The sequence below is a fragment of the Gavialis gangeticus genome, unplaced genomic scaffold (genome assembly GCF_001723915.1).
Source record: "Gavialis gangeticus isolate Ggan-Ray unplaced genomic scaffold, GavGan_comp1, whole genome shotgun sequence".
Classification (NCBI taxonomy): domain Eukaryota; kingdom Metazoa; phylum Chordata; order Crocodylia; family Gavialidae; genus Gavialis; species Gavialis gangeticus.
In genome coordinates, this window is record NW_017728992.1 from 15,325,358 (window position 1) to 15,346,736 (window position 21,379).

The 21,379-nt window shown below is 42.2% G+C and overlaps 1 protein-coding gene across 1 annotated transcript in view; it reads right to left on the reverse strand.

The window, feature by feature from the left end:
• SEMA5A (semaphorin 5A) overlaps window positions 1-21,379 on the reverse strand; it is a 510,735-nt gene that overhangs the window by 325,552 nt on the left and 163,804 nt on the right. Inside the window, exon 4 of the mRNA XM_019521077.1 lies at window positions 2,195-2,257. Within this exon, the coding sequence (XP_019376622.1) occupies window positions 2,195-2,257 (63 nt within the window). The remainder of the gene's footprint in view (window positions 1-2,194; window positions 2,258-21,379) is intronic.

The following is a 21,379-nucleotide window of genomic DNA, read 5'->3' on the forward strand; positions in this document are numbered from 1 at the left end:
GAGGCAAGGCTTGTCCAGGGGACATGGGAGAGTGAGGATGGGAAGCAGCTCTCCACCACTGCATGCACCCCAGGAGTGGCCTGGGGGGTGCCTGCCCCTCCCCCCCAGATTTGTGTATGGAGCTGCAGACTGCCCACTGTGGGTTTAGGGTCAGGGACAGCACCAACCTCTTCCTGGCAGGGGGGCTGGGTGCTGGGCCAGGGCTGGGCTCAGAGCAGGTAGGAGTGGGGTGGGCAGACAGCAGCAGCGGCGGCTCTGGGAGGGGTGGCTACAGGGGGGGAATAAGGTAAATTTTGGGGTGGCTATAGCTCCCCAAACCCCCTCCTAGTGCCACCCCTGCTCTGAGCACTCTGCTCTGCTGCCTTTCCCTTGGGAGCCCCCCACTGCGGGGCAGGCAGGGGACATGCAACCAGCATGGAGCTACCGAGGGAAAGGCAGAAGAGTGGAGGGCCCTGAGCAGGAATGCCACTAGGGAGGGCTTGGAGGGGGCTATAGCTACCCCAAAATTCACCTTAGCTCCCCGTAGCCACCCCTCCCAGTGCCGCCACCGCCTGCTGCCAGAAACAGTACTATCTTATACCAGAGTCATTTACTGAGTTGAAATGCACGTGTGAACAGTGACTGGGACCACAGCAATTTGAGCCAGGGTGGAGCAACTGCAGGCTGGCAGCAGGCTTGGGGGACCAGCCACACAGCTCCACAGTTTCAGTGCTCTTGTGCCCCAGACAGCCCCTCCAATGCCACCTGGAGCCTGTGCCTGGAACCCCAAACCTGCTGCCAGTCCAGGTCTCCTCCACCCTGGCTCAAACTGTTGCAGTCCTGGGAGCACATGCAGATGCTATGCCCAGGAGCAGCTGACTCCAGTGCAAACTGTGCTGGAGTTTATTATGTAACCTTAATGACACATGTAAATGCACCCACAGTGTCTCAAAAAGATCTCCATGGATGCGTGTGCTGTTTTCCAAGTTGAAAATGTCTAAGATGCTCCAAACCATAGACTTAACTGATTTGTATGAAACTCTAGGGATCTTTATGCCCAAAGGCATCCATGTTCCCAAACATCTTCTTAGGTTTTAAAACCACTGTATATTTTATGTATTAATCTGGTAATTCAGCTAGATAAAATGAGTCCAGTCCAACACTGAGACTAATATACAGAATTCTTGAGTTGACCTTAATTTGATAGTTGTACAATTCTGTTCTCAATTTATACTTTACCGATTCTAACACTAGCTTAGCACTGGTGATAGGTATTCTTGAGTTTAGTTTTGCTTGTTTAGCCATTTTAATAAAGTTCTCAAATCTAATACTGCATGATATTTCTTTCAGTTAGCAGCATGGATCCAGATCATATGATGACCTGAGTGGAGTGCATTTGGTCAGCCTCCTAGCTTAATCAATTTATTTTTTTTAGCATTTGCTTCTCCTATGAGACAGCATTTCTAAAATGCAATGCATTTACAGTGAACACAGAAGATTGCTGTACAAGCACCTTCCCAGCTGGTGGATGCTAACCACCTTGGGGGAGGTAAAAGGGACAAAAAAGCACTACTTACCAAGGTGGGTTATGCCCAAATTAATTTGGTCAGTTCAGCTCACAAAAAATAATGTTCTCACAGAGGAGGTCTGTTTTGCCTCAGCTTTGCATTTAACTACTTTGTGTGCACTGAAAAAATATATTGTAATTAGTCAAAACTGGAATCTGACTCTGGAGACCAAATCCTATTTTGACATCAATAGTAAATTTCAGATTGCCATCTTCATTTTCAATTGATTTGGGGTCATGAGGCAACAGAACAGCACAGAAGTCTAAAATGGTGTTAAAAAATGTACCCTGCCTCCTGAGAGATGAGTGGATTTACACCAGTGTGCTGAAAAATCAGATCAAAATCTAGTACTGTGTGTTTCACAGACTGCAGGAGTAAGACAGTAAAGTGACAGAGGCTGAATAAGGTGGGTATTGTTACTCTAGTGCCCTTGATATTTCCAAGAAAGAAGGAGCTATCCTTGTCTTCTGTTATTGTTCATATTCTTTTGCCTCCACTGCAATAAATGTAATATTGCCTCCCTAAAGACTCACTTCAAAAAGGAATGGGAGATAACAAGAATTTATAGAGAAGAGGTTTGTACACTGAATTGTACTAGTCACTCAAATATAAGTTCTGATTAAGCTGTACAGCTGTCACCTTCTTACCTTTGATTTGCCCTTACTGTAACAGGCTCTTTTAGTAGCTTCATCACATTGCCACTCTGCTGCCTGAAACACAAACAGTTATGGACACAGATAAGTAAAATCCACAAAACACAGAGACATCCAACCCACAGTACAGTCTTATATAACACACGTCTGGTGAATTAACTACTAATATAGAAGAACATTCATTCATAATATTCTCCTAATGGCTTCTTTCTTGTTCCCCAGAATTGTAAATATTATCATTTTCCTTTTAATACAGACTACTCCTGAGTTTAAGGCAGGTCAGTATTTTTCTGACTTCCAATATAAGAAAAAAAAATCAAAGTCATATTTACAAGGATATAGCATCTGCATTGTATATATAAGCCTGCCCACCTTTCCTTCCTTCCTTGCACGTACAGACCCAGTCCATTTGTAGATGAAATATTTAATTGTAAAAATGTGCCTTCTTTTTGAAGGCATACAGTCCTAGTGATTTCTCAGAAATTTCATGTTTGTGATCTCAGTCGAGACCTACCATTAGATACAGCAACAGTATAAAAAATAACAAATCACAAATGCCACTAATTAGAACCATGCTTGGCAGGTCTAACAAAGCTAAGAAACTGGAAAAGCACACAAGACAAAACACCCTCTCGGCCTGCCTCCATGGGTTAACGGCCTGCCTCATCACTGCATCAGGGGTCAGTGTTATGGAGAGATATAGCCGTGGTGTTGTGGAAAAGCATGTATGTCACTGCCCTTGCTTTGAGTATCAACTGAAGGGTTCAGTCCTTGGGCTACCAACACAGCACTAATCACAAGCACTAAAACATCCATTTAGTCAGGTGGGGGGCACGTACAAAACAACAAACAGTAAAACTGTCTACAATAGAACTGAGGTGATTTATCCTCATTTCTGTGCCGTCTCCCCATTTCAGCAGATTTATGCTAGAGCTGTTACACTATTTTACCAGGCTACAGGTTCTGTGCATGAACTAAGCCTTATGATTTTGTTATCTAATATTCGAATGCTATGACTTAGAAAATCTACTATTTAAGGGAGCAAAGTGGCTGTTTCAGAATGCACACATTGATATGCATGTACATTTGCAAGTAGAGTGTATTTTATAGTAGCCATACTTGTCACATGGAGAGAGTATTTAAGAGCATCATGGACTACATCTGCTTTCTACCAGACAGAATGGTGAGTTCTTAGCTAACTATTCAAGCTGAACAGTTTAAACCAAAGTCTGCCCATTTTCATTTACCAATAAATAACCAAAGACAATTCATGCTGATTTAATGCAGCTTATGTTTTGTACCTGACCTTCCATGGAGACTGGATTAATACCAAGGAGGCTCTGTAATTAGTAAAAATAATAGGCTGAATGGCTATTTAAATGAAGGGAAGAAAAAACCTTTGGATTCTACTTCATAGTATTCTTTGATTTGCCTTTTCAACTAACCCAAGAATGCGGTTTTTCATTTCAGGAAAAATAACCTTATAATCAACATCCCTTCCCTCCCTGCTCCATCCCTTCCATTTAAAACATTTCTATTCCAGATGAATTTGTACAGCAGTGGGGGGAATTCATTGAAAACTTCTGAAACAGGCTGGAAGAATCCATCAGTGAATGACCCTAACGTTTGTAACAAATTGTATTCTAACAGCATGAAAAAAAACTCATACTGAGTTATATAAAAAGGGAACAATGGCTTAACTCTTTTCATTCTGTTGTATGAAAACTAATTTTACCCCACTAATGGTAAGGACATTACAAAGGACTGTTCTTGGCAGACCAACACAGTTTTCTAAAGAATAAGGATTGCTTCAGAACAAATACCAAATGCAAGTATCACTACGACACAATAAGCCTATACATTATACAGCATTGTGTGTCGGTATCTGATTTGGGAAATATTATCCCTAAAGGGCACTGAAGGTTAAAAACTTTACCATGCTTCCAATGCATGGAAGTACAGAGGAGTTACTTGGAGGAGAGCAGTGCAAGACGACTTCATGGGTGCATTTAGATGAGCGCACACATTCAGTTTGCAGTGCTGCAGACCTGTCTGTGGCATCACAAACCACACATGCCACACATGCAGGCATGCACTGCACTGCTAACTGCAGCATAAAAAAAAAAGACATAAAAAAGCAGGGTGGTACACATGCCATGTGCCACCCAAAATCAGAACCTGGCCAGCCAGAGCCACGCTCCAGCTGTTGGCCAGGCTTTGCACACCCAGATTGCTGGTGCTGCAGCCCTGGGAGGCCCCCTGGACCACAGGTAAGGTGGCTGGGGTCAGTCCAGGTGCTGACCCCAGCCTCCCCCTACCTCACCCAGAGCATTTTTCCCCATGTTAACCCTATGTGCCAGGGCGTGCACTGGGACAAAAAGCCGTTACACAAATTTGTGCTGCTGCTTTTTACTCCATGGCAACTGCACACCCCTGCTCGTGGGGACATGTCCCATAGGTTTAAATTAACGGCTTGAAGGAGAACACTTGCCATTTGTGAAATGAGTAGGAAATATTAAAGCAGGGACTCTTGGGAGTGATGGGGGGAGAGGGGAGGAATGGGGAAGGAAGAAGACAGAAAGCCAAGAGAAAGAGGAGGAGAAAAAGGGAAGATTAACTATATGCTGATATAGATGGGCTTGCAGAGTGAATAAAGATATGGGAAAAAATATAGAGGAAATTAGAAAAGGATAAAATATTATTCAAGAAAGTCACATTCCACCATTAAAACAGCATGTTTCCAACTGTGTGAAAACCCAATGACTATGGAGTTTTTTGGAAGAGGGAGCTGTGCCACTGACTTGGGTTAGTATTGTTTAACACTTCATGTAGTAGTTATAAACTTTAGGCTTCACAACACCTCTAATATAGCCATGCATAATTCATTAGACCACTGTACCCACAAGACATAAGGCTCCACACCAAATTTTCAAAAGCAGGTTTTTGAATGCACAACTTTAAAGATTCAAGGCCTGCTTTTGCTTCTCACACAATCAACCCATCCGAGCCACATTTTCCCTGTATCTAATGCAGAGTAAATAATATTTACTATAGGTGAAAATATACTATACAAGATTTAAAATATCTTCTCCAATGCACAAAACTGTGCAAATCTTCCCATTTTAAAACCTGGAATTTCAAACTGAGAAAGATTATGTTGCTTGTCTGGAGCCTACTTCTTAGTCTAATGAACTGGACATTGGTTTTGGGAGTCCAAAAATCTGGATCTAAGGGTGACTTGCTGTATGACCCTAATAATGTCCTTCAAACTCTATTTCCAAATATGCAAATGTTGGTAGATATACTTAACACCTTCATCAAACAGGTGAAGAGCATAATCAAATGATCCTTGGAAAGAGCTACAGAAATACAAAATATTATATTCTTATCAATAGCAGAGATGGGAACAGAATTTAGGAATTAAGATCCTTAACCCTGTGATTAATTTTCTAGATTATAAAATATGGGGGCAGGAAAACTTTGTCACTCAGTTCAAACACATTCATATAGATGTGGCCATTGTGACCATTCACACATTAATATAATTTCTATTTCATTCTCAACAGACTTCCTTTAAAATCTCTACTGTACAGTCTAATGACGAAAGCACCAAAATTAGCACATTATTTATGCTTGCAGATGTGAAAAAGAAAAAAAGCACACTTTAGTTTAAATTTGGCATACGGCTGCGCCAAGCCCAACACATGCCCAGAAGAGACAGCACCTGAGTCTGACCCAGCTCTACAGCAGCTGTATAAATCAGGCACAGTAGCAGGACTCTTTGCCACTTTTATCTAATAGGTGATTGGATCAGCTATTAGATAAAAGTGCCAAAAAGCCCCGCTGAAGTGCCTGATCTATTCAGACACTGCAGAGCCACATCACCCTAATGTGCTGCTTCTTCTGGTAAAGCACAGTTTGTTTGTTTTTTTCCATATCTACTAGCAGCCATTATTAGTTAAAACCTAAAACGAGTAACATTTTCATGACAAAGACCTCAGAGAGTCAAAACACAAAAATCTGCTCGTGGATTTTCTTAAGTTTTCATCAAAAATATGCAATGAAATTGAATGCAAGCAAGTTGGAAATCCAGTTTATCATATTGCAAGTACCTCTTTCTCTGTTCTTTGTACAGATAAATTGAAATATGGATACTAACTACTAAGATATAATCTCATGTTGCCAGATACAGTAGCCAAGGACGTACAGGGGAAGCTAGATCAAACCAACTTTCATAAGTAAATGTTATATTTAAATATAAAGTCAATTAAGTTGATAAAGCTCTGAGTAACACATTGTAAACTTTTAGTGTAAGTTTTACGTAAGATGCAATCCTGTTAGGGAAAGAAGAATGTGTATTCACCCCGATCCCTTTTACATTAGTGATGAAATTAAGAAATCATGGATAACATTTAAAACTAAGTATACTTATGTAACTCTAGGTAAATGATTCTAAGTTAGGGTGTCATGGCACCCTGCACTGCCATGAGATCCTTTTTAAGAGTGTTGTGGGGTGCTATGCAATATAAATACTCTTAGGTATGCAAACACTTATACAATTCACAAAATAAATCCAAAGATTTCAAATAGGAATCCATGGTGCTGAAAATACTCTAACCTGTTGTGGTCTTCCTAAGTTCTTTGCGATAAGATTTACTCTAACATTTTTCCGTAGCCAAAAAACAACAAAGTGAAGAACTGCAATTTTCTGAGGGATGCCTTAATTTTAAAAAGGTGGAAAACTACCTATGCTGGAAGAGGCTGTCATAAAAGGGGTCACAATCAGATAATGTGTTACAAGGACACTTGAGCATTAAAATATAACCATTTTAATCACTAATACACAGGCACAGCCCAGCCACACATGTAGAGTACTTGCATTTATTGTTAAAGTAAGGGCAGCAGATATGCTAGATTTATTCAGCTCTTCTGGACCGCTGGAGTACACCAGTTCTTTAAGAGACTTTGTGCTAATGCAGGGTGGAATGTCAAAACAAGTTAAAGAGCATCAAAGGAGTAGAGAGGCTTTGCATAACATTGTAAGTGAACTTTAAACTCAACATTTCAGCAGTCACTGGAGTGCTAAAGAGAAATTTGACTATAATACACATGCCGTATGAACCTGGTCAGGGACAGACTGGTGGAAAGAAATTTGCAAAGGTACATTACTGACTTATGCTAAGCCAATGCTCAATGCATTGCCCAATTGTTTTTAGTTTTCTTTTCTTTTCTTTTTTGCATTTTCTCCATTGGTAGACATTTTGAGAATTCTATTTCTGCTCCAGAAGATAACTTTTTTTTGTGAGAATGGTACGATTTTTAACAGACCAAATTCCAACTTTTAATTAGCTCTTCTGGAAATATACAAAGGGTAGGATAAGGGGAAAAAATAGTCTTCCAGGAGAAAACAGTTTAAACTTCATTTAAAAAGCAAGCAAGAGAAAAGCATGTTACATATTAAACCAAATCAAATATTAAAAAAAGAAGTCCTCCAACACAACCACACTGTAATTTTATCTTCAGACAGAGCTGATGGATGACCTGACTTCAAGTATTAGGATGTCTAATTGACACAAATTAATGTGTGTTATTTTAGAAAGACAAAGTTTGATGTATGCAAAATCGCTACTGTAATCTATTGTGAAACTGTTAGTTCCTAAGTAGCTCTTAAATACTTCAGTAGAATCTGGATTGGTTGGGCAAAGAATTGGGCATGGAGCTATGCATGACAATTATCTATTTAGTCCACTACTGAGATTCTCAGGATATGTCTTTTCTTTCTTATATGTCATAGTAAACTATATGTACTGCTAGCACTGGAGTGATGCTGTGGCTGTATTGGTCCAGAAAAATATGCAATAAGCAAGGAGTTTTGTGGGCGTTATCTTTTATTGGACCAAATGCATTAAGAAAACGCATTGCATTTGAAAGCTTGTCTAAGTCTATCCCAACAATGTAGCCGGTCCAATAAAAGATATCACCACAAAATTACTCACCCAGGGCTCTGCTTGTCCGCACTCACCCCAGCCCATGCTGGAGCGGCCCTCAAAGCAGCCGACACCAGCTGCCTGCACCAGGGCATGGCGCAGCCTAGGAGCAGAGGTGAGTGGGGACAGGCAGAACCCAGGCGTGGGGGGACAGGCAGAGCACATGCAGCCCAGCACCTGCAGGCAGCTGGTGCCAGCCACTCCCAGGGCCACTGCAGCCGGGGCTGGGGTGAGTGCAGCTTTGCTGCCTTGTGCAACCCCAGGACTGGCAACCCCCCCTGCCCCTTCCCTAGTCCCAGCTTCACTCCCTCCCTTACTGCCAGGGGCTTCTATTCCTATTTGTTACATTGTAAAGTTGGTTCACTTTATGCTAATTTGATTTATGCGCCGTTCTCTGAGAACACGTGTACTGCATAAATCAAGGGAAACCTGTACAACAATAAAATTAACTGAGCCAAATTGATAGATTCATAGATTGTAAGGCCAGAGGGGACCTCAGAAGATCATTGTGTCCATTGACTGTCTAGTATCCTCTTGAAGATTTCCAAGGTAGGTGATTGTACCACTTCTGGAGGGATCTTATTCCATAGTCTGGACACCCTGACTGTGAAGAAGTTTTTCCTAATGTTGCACCTGAATCAGTCTTCAAGGAGTTTAGGGTCATTACTCCTGGTCCTCCCCTCGGGTGCCCTGGTAAACAGTTGCTCGCTGAGCCCTCGATGTACTCCACTAGTGTAACGGTAAGCTGCTACCAGGTCCCTCCTCATCCTTCTTTTCCTCAGGCTAAAGAGTCCCAGATCCCTCAGGCTTTCCTCATATGGCTTGCCTTTAAGACTCTGATCATACAGGTGGCTCTTCTTTGGACTCTCTCAAGCTTGTCCACATCCTTGTTAAAGTGTGGTGCCCAGAACTGGATGCAGAACTCCAGCTGTGGTCTCACTAGTGCCAAGTAGAGCAGAAGAATCACCCCCTTGGTTTTGCTGGAGATGCATCGATTGATGCACGGCAGAGTATTATTTGCCCTACTGACTACAGCATTGCACTCCTGGCTCATATTTATACTGTGGTCTATTATTACCCCCAGGTCCCTTTCATTCGTGGTGCTAGTCAGTTTGGTGCTGGCAAGCCTGTAGGTGTGTTGGGGGTTGCTCGTCCTGAGGTGGAGCACTTTACATTTCTTGACATTGAACTTCATCAGATTCCGATCTGCCCAACTTGCTAGCCTGTCTAGTCCACCTGTATCTGTCGCCTATCTTCAAGCATGACCATGCTCCCCCATAACTTGGTGGCATCTGCAAACTTCGCCAGTGAGCTCTTTACCCCAATATCCAAACAGTTAATAAGGATGTTGAAAAGTACTGGGCCAAGCACTGACCCCTGCAGCACACCACTGCCCACATCTAGCCAGGATGACACAGATCTGTTCACTACGACTCTCTGGGTCCTATCCTGCAGCCAGTTTCTCACCCACCTGACTGTCTTGGAATTAAGCCCACAATCCTCCAATTTTCTTGTAAGGACATTATGGGATACTAGATCAAAGGCCTTTTGGAAGTCAAGGTATACAATGTCACCCTGCTCTCTCATGTCCAGGTGGTGAGTTACCTGGTCATAGAAGGAGATGAGGCTCATAAGGCAAGACATTTTGAAGCATGGGGATACTGAATACACATGATGCTAAGTTAATGAGCATGATAATTAGCACAATCCAGTAGACTCAAAGGAAAAACTGCTGTGTTTTGTACAAGTATTCTCATACATAACTCAGTGTGTTTTACAGACATTCCTTCCTTACTGTTTGTGCAGCACTTTGAAAGCTTAAGAAAGAAAGTGACATGAAATTTTGAAGCAGGACATAATTCCAGTAAAGGAACAAATTCCAACTAAAACTAAATAGCAGAAAAAAATCTTTACTAACAAAAAAAATATATATTTCAACAGTCTGTCAGCATAAAAATTAACTAGTAATAGTAAGTATATACTTTGCAGCAATAAAGTGTACCACAATACACTTGGATAATGGTTGAATGGCAATAGACTCTTGTTCAAAAGTTAAACAATGATATCTTTAGTGAGCAAACTAAATATATGCAGTTGGGCTGGCTCCAGGGGAAACCAAGAGGCATGCCAAACACCACTGGATTTGTTCAGATACCTTTGCAGAAAGCAAAAAAACACATGCACAGTGTTAAGAATGCATGAGTACTTCTCATTTATTGGATAAACAATAGTCAAAAAGGACAACAGTTCTTGCCTTCTTCATATCCAAAGGCAGCAGGACATGAAGTCCTGCCACAAATTTTCCAGAGAAGTTATAAACTGATTAAGGGAGAAACACAACCTTTTCATTTTGATATAGCCCCATTATGAGATCCTAATCAATCAGTGAATGTCAGCCAGGTTCAGAATACAAGAAGAGCCAGGGAAGGACTGGTTAATTAGCATTTCTGTTATTAGATGTGCATCCAAGAGAATGAAAACACATTCCTCTTCTAGTGCTATCAATGGGAGCTGCACTTATAAGAATCGAACATAACTGAGTCCCCAACAATATTTGTAGTATTGTGGCGAGACAGACGTACAGACATTTGTAATGTGTATATTAATACACACACATATATTACATACACACTTCTTTGACGTGTAAAAACAAAATGTACTATTACATGTCACAGTGAAGAAGTTAATTAGCCAGGAACCAGAAAAATGAACAGAACTATATTCCAGACAGATGGTCCAGAACTCTTTAGGCAGATGGCTCTGCTAATTGGATACTGGCAAAAAAATAACATTAAAAAGGTGGTTTAATTACATGGTGCCAAAAATTAACAACTACATGATTTTTTCTCTTTTCTTTTTTTTATTATTTTTGCTTTCACATCTTATGTCATGTATTTAAACAATACTCTGGGGGTTTTTAGGTATAACGGCAATGAGCATGATAACTAAATGACAATGAAGACACTGTAATAATACCTGCTACTGCTCACATAAGTATAGAAATGGAAAGCCTTGGACAAAAGTTGTGATCTGTTGGGCTATAGTGGCTTTCAGCCCATACAATTAACTTTCAATAAACACACATGCTGGTGTCCAAGGAGTTAGTTCTAAGGAGATTATAAAGGTGGGTATCAGAATAATCTAGGCAGGGAAAGAGTGAAGGTTCATAAAGGCAGATGCAACATTCAGCAGACTATTATTGTTGGGTCTTATTGTTCACGTCAATTTTAGTAGATGCTTTGGTGTTGTGTCTTCACTCCCCTATGAGTTAGGTAAAAGCAGTGTAGAAAGATTCACACATTCTCTTTCACCAAGAAGAAACATTTTCCGTATTTGTCTCCTCGCAGCCACTTTGTCAGAGCTGTGCAATACCTTACCAACACACTTTAATAACTAGCCAAAGCTCAGAGAGCAATTGTTCTTTGCAGAAAACCTAAAAGAAAATGCATGAAAAGTGGCTTTTATATGAGACAGGCTTCTTTCACTCAGGAATGGAAAGGGTTCCCTTTCAGCTGACTCAGCAAAGCTGATTTCTATGGATCAAAAGGACTACAGTTTGCATCTCACCTATGCTAGAATCTAATACAAGGAGTCCAACTACCATGAAAAACTTTTCTAATTTCCTGGACCATATGGGTACAACACTCCAACCCTAACTGGCTTAAGTTGAGGGGTGGTGAGCCCCTACACCACAAGCCAGATCTGGCCCATAGAGCTGTGCCCCATGGGTCTGGACATATGATGACAAGAGACCAGTGGCACCAAATTTCTGGACACACGAAGAGCCCCAGGCCCTGCATATTGGATCAGGCACCCGATCCTATTGCACAGGGCCAGGTAGGGGTGGGTCCAGCCTCAGTGCCCAATCCCGGTATGCAGAGGGCTGGGACGGGGTGGTCCCGGGCTTCAAGACTTAATCCTGACATGCAGGGGACTACTGGGGAAGCAGTGGCAGGCTCCCAGGACCCCCAACCTATTGAAGTGGGAGGGGCACTGCAAGGCCCCAGGGGACCAATCCCAGTGTAGTGAGTCGGGAGGGTGAGATGCCAGGTCCCTGGAGGCCAATCACTATGGGAGGGGGCAGCGCTGGGCCCCAGGGGACCAAGCCTTGCATGCAAGATGAAAGGGGAAGTACCAGGCCCCAGTACCCACTCCCAGCACTCAGTACAGGGAGTGGGTGGTATCAGATCCCAGAGTCAGATACTTGCACGTGGGGCTTGATGTGACCTGTGTACTGACCCTACCCCATTCGCCTGGACCATGGGGTCAAGAGGTAGAGCACCATCACCTTAGTCCATTCTAGTAGCCTGTGACTAGTTGTCAGACATCATAGACCAGTTCTGCAAGGTTAGGGATAGAAGTTACACATAAACCAATTTAAGTCTTCAGAAACTGGTTAAAACCTGTAACACAGGTGGGCAAAATGTGGCCCACAGGCCAGATGTGGCCCATCAGGCCATTCTATCCGGCCTATGGGGCCCCTAAAAATTTAGAAAATTAATATTAATCTGCCCTGGGATGCCTGTCATGCGGCCCTTGATGGCTTGCCAAAACTCAGTAAGTGGCCCTCTGCCCAAAATAATTGCCAGCCCCTGCTGTAATAGAACAGAAGCTCAGTGATGAGCAATCCTGCAGAGTCCTGCTGATGTGACCGTGGACTGCAAATCCCAGAGACCTCAGGGGCAGCAGGAAGAGGAAGTGAACACACAGCTAAGCTGTGTTTAATGCTCAATTCAAAGAAAGAACTATTCTTGTTCAAGCTTTTATGAATTCAATGCCACTACCTTTTTCCCCACCCATCCCCTACTCAGCCTGGCAGGTGCCACCTACCCCCACCTAGGCAGAGCACAGAACAAGGTCTGGCCACACTCCCTCTGCTCAAACAGGGAGTGGAGAGAGCCTTGGAGGGCTTCTCTCTTCCCCTCCATTTGGCAGTGGCTGGCAAGTATGTTCTAATGCCCCCCAGCTTCTGGCTTGAGCCATTGCAGGCATGTGGCTGCATTACCCAAATCAAAAGTGAATGTCTGTTCACTTGCTTCTCAATTTAATCTCTGCATCTTAGATTCACCTGCACACACTGAATCAATCCACCCTTAGGCTTTTTTACTGTCTGTACTTAAACTATGAGAACACTCATTTCAAAATCTGGAGAAAATCTTCACACTAAGCCCAGGTAAATAAAGAATCTAAATTGCATGCACATGATTATATTTATTATGCAAAAAATTAATTCAACTTTGGAAACTATTCAGAAGCCATTTGCTGCCAAGGTTAAGATCATCATCTAGCACTATATTAGAAGACAATATCCAATATCAGGCATGACTTCAAAAAGCACTCAATACTGGATAGTTTATTGACTTATTGAGCGTCCCTTTGAAAACTCCACTCAGAGGCCCCAATTTCATATGGAATGTCACTGCATGAAGGATAAAGATGACCAAAATGCCACTCTGAAATGTTATTATTACAAAATATCCAGTATATGTTTATTAAAATTAAGATGCAAATCTAAAACTGAATACCCTCAAAACTGGGTGCATTTGGATCTAGGACTTTGATTCTGCCCAAGTAGAAATATTGGCAAGATTCAAGTAAGACTCCTGATTTAGAAACATTCAGATGTGATTCTCCAGGTTATGGGTATTTAGATGTGGTATTTTAGTTTGAGTCCCTTTCTATTTCTTTAAATATGTATTTTCGGCATTTAAAAAGGCAAGTCTGTATTGAAATGGATCTGTAACAAAATGTTCTTTTCCAAACTCCTCAGCCTCTCATGAGGTGAGAGTGGAGGATTTCATGATACAATTCATTTTAGAATGTATATTCTGAAATTGTCTAAGAGATACCAAATTCACCACAGAAATTATTGTTCAAGTTGCAGATGTCTAAGACTGATAGCTGTAACAGTAGAGTGATTTAAATGATTCAGGCTAGCTGGCATCTTGATCAATTTTGGCAGGTTCCAAGGTTTATTGAAAGGTATTTTGTATTAACTTTTCTCTCACTGCTACAAGTTTTTGTATAGTGTTGACAAATGAATATCATCACCCCACCCCTCTCTCTCTGAAGAATATGAAACATCATAGAATCATAGAAATTAGGGCTGGATTAAAATTAAAGTACAGCTATTATGAGGGGAAAGAAAAAAGAAGAACACAACTGAGTGGTATCAGCACGTAAATGATATTGTAAGATGTGAGAAGAACTACTGTCAACACAAGGGCAAAGAGAAGGCAAAAAGGATAGGAGACAGAGAAAAGTGCTTGGGGACAACTTATCAAAAAAGATGAGAGAAAGATGCTTATTATAACAGGATATCTTGAAGACACTGATTTTGTAATTTGGAAAAAAATCACTGGTATGCAGATGTAATTTGTGCTATACCTGCTATGTGGATAAATTATAGAGATATAAAAGGAACCACAGGGGAGGAAAAGAAAGGGTGAGGAAGACAGATACATAGAAGGTTAAGGAGGGCTGAGTTAGGATTAACATCCCTTGTCAATATGAGAAGGGCTCCAGCAGGAACATCACATGCTGCCATAGCAATGAAAAGGGAAAATAAAAGGGAACAGAGAGGCCAATAATGCAACTCAAAATACCAAATTACAGCTTTCTGGGGGATATGTGGTATTATGGAGATGCTGCTATGAAGATAATGCAAATTAATTTTCATTTAGTATGATACAAGAGGGTTGAATAGTTCACAATAATGGCAAAAGGGTCAGGAGCCTTTTACCTTTAGGTTAACCTGTGCAGTATTGCGATGATACTTGTGGTGTACTACAAAGTCTTTATTATTTGCAGGAACTTATATATAGAACTATTTATAGTAGGATGTAACTGTTTTTACTACTGCCCTTGCAAGGGTCTTGCAGCTGACCTGTTTCCGTTTTACCACCCAGAAGTTCATGTTGACCACACTCCAACTGTCCCTTGGGATGTCACACCTTCTGGACACACTGTGTGTCCAGGAGAATGTACTCTACGTCACTACCTAAACCAGCTTTGATCATGTTAATTATTACTGCAGGTCAGTGCCATCTGGTAGTCTCTACAGCTTATGTAAAACGAATTATCAAATTCTGACAGAAAAGCATCTACATCACCGCTAACAATACTTGGCAGTTTTAGTGGGGGCAACATGGAGTGACTGCATAGGAAATATGACATCCTTTTACTTCTAATGTGTTTCCTCCTAGTCTAGGTTAAAATGTATTGACTAGGGATTCCAGGAAAGCAGACTGTGGGTCTTGCAATGGTTCTGTGGTCTGAAAGATTTCAATACCTTAGATTTTCAGTCTAACTTTTTTCACGGACCATTACATTAAATAACAATAGTTTTCATATGTACGTGTCTGAAGACTTACAGAAACTGTGGCAACTTAAGAGTGATGATTTTTCCTTTTGCAGAAGCCTCATAACAGCCAGAGACACAGATCCATAACATAAAAATGCCACCATTACAGAGAATAAGTTACATTCTCTTAAAATGCCTAAGTGTCTTAGAAGACTAAGCATCACTTTCCAGAAGTGACTATGACAGATCTTTAGAAGTATTTCAAGTATTTGGACATGGATATGCACTCAATGGAAATAATCAGTTTGTAAGAGAGAAGGGGTTGTGAAATGTCCTAGTGCACACACCTACAAGCGAGACCAATATTTTGAGTTTTATGATAGTTATAACTAGAAAATATTAAATATCAACGGAACATCAAACAGTCTATCACTACCATGAGCAAGCAAGAATCAAACACAATGTAAAAACAAACTGCTCTTACTAATCTAACACCTGATCCTGTGTGCTTCACTACAGCCATAGACATTTCAACTCTGACACAATCCCAGACTAGATTCTACCTGATTCCATATACCTTTCTACCAGTTATGAATTTCCAGAGATGTCAAATATTTACCCATTCACATTAACCATGTATAGTATGTTTTTAGACATATTGGAAGGAGGACTGCTTTTGTTTGCTTGGTTTTGTCTTGCATATATTGTTTGGCCGACAAATCTAGAAACCTTTGAAGACTTCCCTTTGTCCAGCACAGGAAGTAAAAACTTTCCATTGTTACCTAAGTATGCACCTCAAGCTTATTCTTCGGTAAAGGTAACATTTTAGCAGTGAACTAACAAGGCAGTCTCCATATCCATTCCAACTTTGGTATTCTGCTAAGAATGCTAAATGGGTGCCAATTAGTGTGATGGTAGTGATAATTTCTGTGATATGGCCACTTGTACACCGGTAGTTGTAGGGACAGTGACAGCTAACTTCAAAATGGCCACCAAAGAATTTCACTGGCATTTTCTTTGAGATTTACTTATAATTTGGATTCTTTGGCAAAACCAAATATTAAGGGTGAAACTCCTCTCCCTCCCCACCCCCAAAACCTAACAAGTTTCATATTGGTCTACTTTGTGTCTCATGACCAATCTCTGTGTGACCTAAGCTACCATTAAAGGAACTACAGCAAAAGCTTTACTATCCGGCACCCATGAGGAATGGGGGGTGCTGAATAACAAAATATGTCAGTTAATTGAGAGGCCTGAATAGGCATCTGCCTGTTCAGGCCACCGCTTCTCCCACAGCATCTGGGGTGTCGCCGCCCCTCCCACTACATCACTGACCCTCCTGCAGGCCCCGCGGGACAGGGAGGCGGGCCCCACGCAGCCTGCTATGCCCTGGGCCGTGGGGACTCAGCAGCGCAGGTTGCTTTGCCCCAGGCCATGGGAGCCTGGCAAAACTGGAACTGCCACGGTGGGCACTTCCAGTTTCGCTTTTACTTTACAAGCCGGCATGCCAGTTAATAGAGCATGTCAGCTTGTAAGGTGCCGGTTAAGGCACCTTTTACTGTATTAATTCATAACTGCATGAAAAATTGCAATAACTAATTTAACCATTTTTGCAAGAGGCAAGTTATTTTATGGGTGATATATTTTACTGGAACTGCACGGTTGGGATATACTTAGACAAGCTTTTGAATGCAATATAGTCTTCTTCAGATCACAAATATAACATATACATATAATTTTTTTCTTTTTCCTAAATTGTAGGGCCTCAGTTGAAGAATAGGGCTCAGGTGGCCATTGTGGCTAGAGACAGACTTTTCACCTTACCTTGTTCTGAATTTTTTTTCTTATGAACAGATTATCAAATCCTCAAATTCTAAACCTACAATTAATTTTTAGTAGGCAAACAATTAAAAAATTCATCCAAAACTGGTTAGTCATTCAGTGTCATTTTTGTTGGCTTCCTGGAAAAACTGTGCAACCAACCACCAATGACTGTAATTGGTAACTATTTAAATAAAAATATACATTCTGCTTTCACAGTTAACTTGATATTTATACTAAGGCATGATTACAAGAAGTTATAAAAGTAGCATGGATTATTAATTGGTCTACGTTCATCAGAAGAAGGCATATACATGGTTCTATAAGCCATGATTATGCACAACCTATTGACCTGTTGGACTACGTAGTAATAGATAAATCATAGACATACTATTTATTAAAATACCATTTGTAATTCTATTATAAACATTTTATGAATGAAGTTCAATATAATTTATGACCAACTGATTTATGTCTCGGTTGTACAACAGAGAGTTAAGATAGATCTTGACACAGACCTTGCCCCAAAAGCAGATGTAAGAAGTACATAGGACTTGCAAACAGAGTGGTTAGGATGGAGGGCACATGAACCATTAGTTTGATTTTGACTTGATAGTTGTATCATTTTGTTCTCAATTTCGTTTAACAGTACTCAAATTAACATACCTTGGTGACACGTTCTTGATTTTATTATTGTCCGGTTAGTAATTTTAATAACAAATAATAAATTTAATACTGTTTCACCTTCTTTTTCAGTAAGCAGAACATGTGATGATGTGAGTGCAGAGTATATGATTAACCTACAAGCTTAACCAACTTCCACATTTTAAAATTCCTAAAATGCAATGTATTTACAGTTGAATGTAGAAGATTGTTTCATAAGCACCTTCCCAAATGGTGGGCACTAGTTACTTTGGAAAGGGAGAAGAGGGACAAGAAAACACTACTTAAGTTATGCCCAAATCAATTTGGTTAGTTAAGCTCCCAAAAAAATCAATGTTGTTCTCTCACATGTAAGGTCTCTTCTATCTCAGCTTTGCATTTATGTTGTGGGCTCTGAAAAAAATGTATTCTAATTGGTCCAACTAGAATCTGACTCAATACAGACAGTGGAATTCTCTCACACCTGCCAGACATCTAACTCCTCAGGTACCTCTCCACTTTTACCTGTGCTTCTACATTCCCCTCCCCACCCCAGCCTGTCCCTCACCCCCTGACACCTCCACTTCCATTTTCACTGACTGGATTTCTTGCCTGCATTGCATGCCAGGCCAGCCTCTGACTCCTTTACTATTCCTTCCATCCAGAAACAGCACACACACAAACACACCAACTGCAGGTGCTTCATCAGCCTGATGAATGGTTTTTCAACCCAAAAGCTGGCATCCCAAGCAGCTAAGCTGAGCTCACCTGGAGCCTCACAACTCCACTGCAACCAGCAAGCCTCAGGCCTGTCAAAGACATGACGGCTCTGGGATTTCCCCAGCCAGGACTGTGTGCATGTGTGCAATAGCCAGAGGTTATGGCACCTTCTACTTGCCTTTCACCAGGGACATCCTTGGTCCTGGCATTTCCTGGGGCTGCCATGCCACCAGTAGTGCCACCAGGCCTCCCCAACCCTGGAAGAGTACAGTTTTAGTGGTCATGCCCAGGACCTGGGGCCTCCTCCATCCCCATACCCCCAGCCCATACCTCCAAGTTCATCCTGGCACTGGAGCTCAGCAGGGACATGTTCTTCTCCTGCTGGTTGGTGATGCAGTGAGTGCCCCCTTCAGCTCTGAGAGCGGGGCATTAAATGGCTTTTAAAAAAATGAAAAAAGGAAATAGCTATGGACAGAGTGAGAAGGGTGGCATTCACTCCATCTGTACCTGGAGCTTGGGGAACCCCAGCAGTGGGCGATTCACCTTGAGGAACACCAGCTGCTCCATCAAACCATGATCCAAGAAGGTGCAATGGGGTGTCACTACATCCCCAGCAATGCTGAACACCCTCTTGCTTGGAGCACTGGTCAGTGGACAAGACAGATGTTCGCAGGCAACTCTGGCCAGATCCAGCCACACCTGGCTGCAGATTGCTCACTAATCCAAGGGGTCATACAGTAGCAGCTCCGCATCATCGGTGAGATAGGCAGCTACGAAGGCCTGAGCACTACTGCCTTATGGCAGGATATGGTGCCTCTGAACCCCACCACGGAAGCCATGCCCTTGGCCCACATTGGCCGCTCCTGTGGTGCAGGAGAAGACTGGCTGGTAGATGGTGTGCTAGCATGGGACAGTGGATCCCCCTCTTCAGCATCCCCCCTGTCTGCTGTTCTTTCCCTCTGACTGTCTTCACCAGCACCTCTGTCCACTGATTCAGGCTTTGGCTGCTGCCTAGACTGCCCTTCACCATTGGGTCACACATGGCAGCCAGCATGTGGATTGTACTGGACCGTAAAGGATCAAGCCATTTCCTGATGCCCTCCTTCAGCCACCTCACCACTGCTTGGACATCTGGTGACAGTGGCTTGCTCCAGTCAGGAACATTGATCCCCTGGAAGCTCTCCATTTGGCTCTGAAGTTCCCTCACTACAAGGATCACCTGGCTAAGTGCTGAAGGTCTCAGTGGTCTCAAGGAAGGGCTTGAGGACCACCAAGATCTGGGCAATGGTATCCCACTCAGCTCTGTTAAGGGGGCCACTGATCCCAAGCTGCCTGAGCAAGGCCATCTCATGGATGGCCTTCTGTTGCACCACCGGCGTCTTGAGCATCAAGTATGTGGAGTTCCACGAGTCTCCACATCCTGCACGATTCTGTGCTGTGGGATGTTCAGCTCTGCTTATTTGTCCCACAGCATCTTGCCCCCCTTGATGCTCCAGTGGAAACAGCCTGCCACCTTCCTGCATTTGGAAATGAGATTGCTGGTGGTGCTGGCACTGTCACCAGCAGCCCTGTTCCCCTCCAAGCCATCCCTGAGAATGAAGTGGAACTTGTGTGCCACACAGCAGGCACCAACAAATCGGGCCCCCAATCTGCCTGTCAGATCACAAGAGGTTGGTGCTGCCAGCTGGGGCCAGTGACAGCACCGATTTTCCCGGCACTGGGTTCAGGCTCCCAAGCAGCAGCACCAGCTTCCTGTGATCCGGGAGGCAGATCGGGGGCCTGCACCCCTGGAAGCAGTCTGGCACAGCCCCTGCAGCCCTCCCAGGGATGCGGGTGAGCCCCTGATATGACTGCTGGATGACAGGAGGCTGGTGTTGCCAGCTGGGATCGGTGCTGAAGCCAAGTAAGCCTGACTTTGAAACTCAGAATGTTTCAAAACTTTTGGAATGTTTCAAGTGCCCTTGTTTCATTTCAAAGCTGTTTCAAAGGCTTTTGTTTCATTTCAATTTCACTGTTTTGATCTCAAAATGCATTGAAACAGCTTTGAAATGAAACACTGGGCAAAATTTTGCACAGCCCTAAGAGTTATGTCAGCCTTTAAAGGCAGTGACCAGAAGCTTGATGTTGATGTGGTAAAGGGAGAGCCCAATGGAGGAATGTGAGGGGCAAAGACTATCATGCGTGATATCTTTTATTAGACCAATTACATGGTTGGGACAGACTTAGACAAACTTTTAAAAACAATTATTTTTTATTTAGGTTTGAGGAAAAAAACAGGCATAGTGAAAGATGAAAAACAATGTGGAGGGCTGTAAAATTGGATAAAACTGGAAAAGAGAAATTCTTGGGGGCAGCAGACAAACAATTAACAGAAGAAATAGCTTGATTAGTGGGAAATCAAGATCTTTCAAAGGGAAAGAGGGTCATTATCACCTGTAGCATGAAAAAAATACTTTCTGGAATTAGATAAATTCTAGTATGCCATGAAGTCATACTAGACTTGGTTCTTAGTGTCCAGCCAGCTTATGAATTTTTGTTCCTAGGCTCATCTTTTGAAGGTGTTTTGTAAATTTTCCTTGAAGCATGAGGATAGTGAGAGCAGAAAGGGAGTGGTTGTTGTATGAGAAATGTATTCCTACTGGTGTTTGTGTGTATCTATCTTTTTTATATATGTATAAAGTATATAAATATTTATATCGATTCATT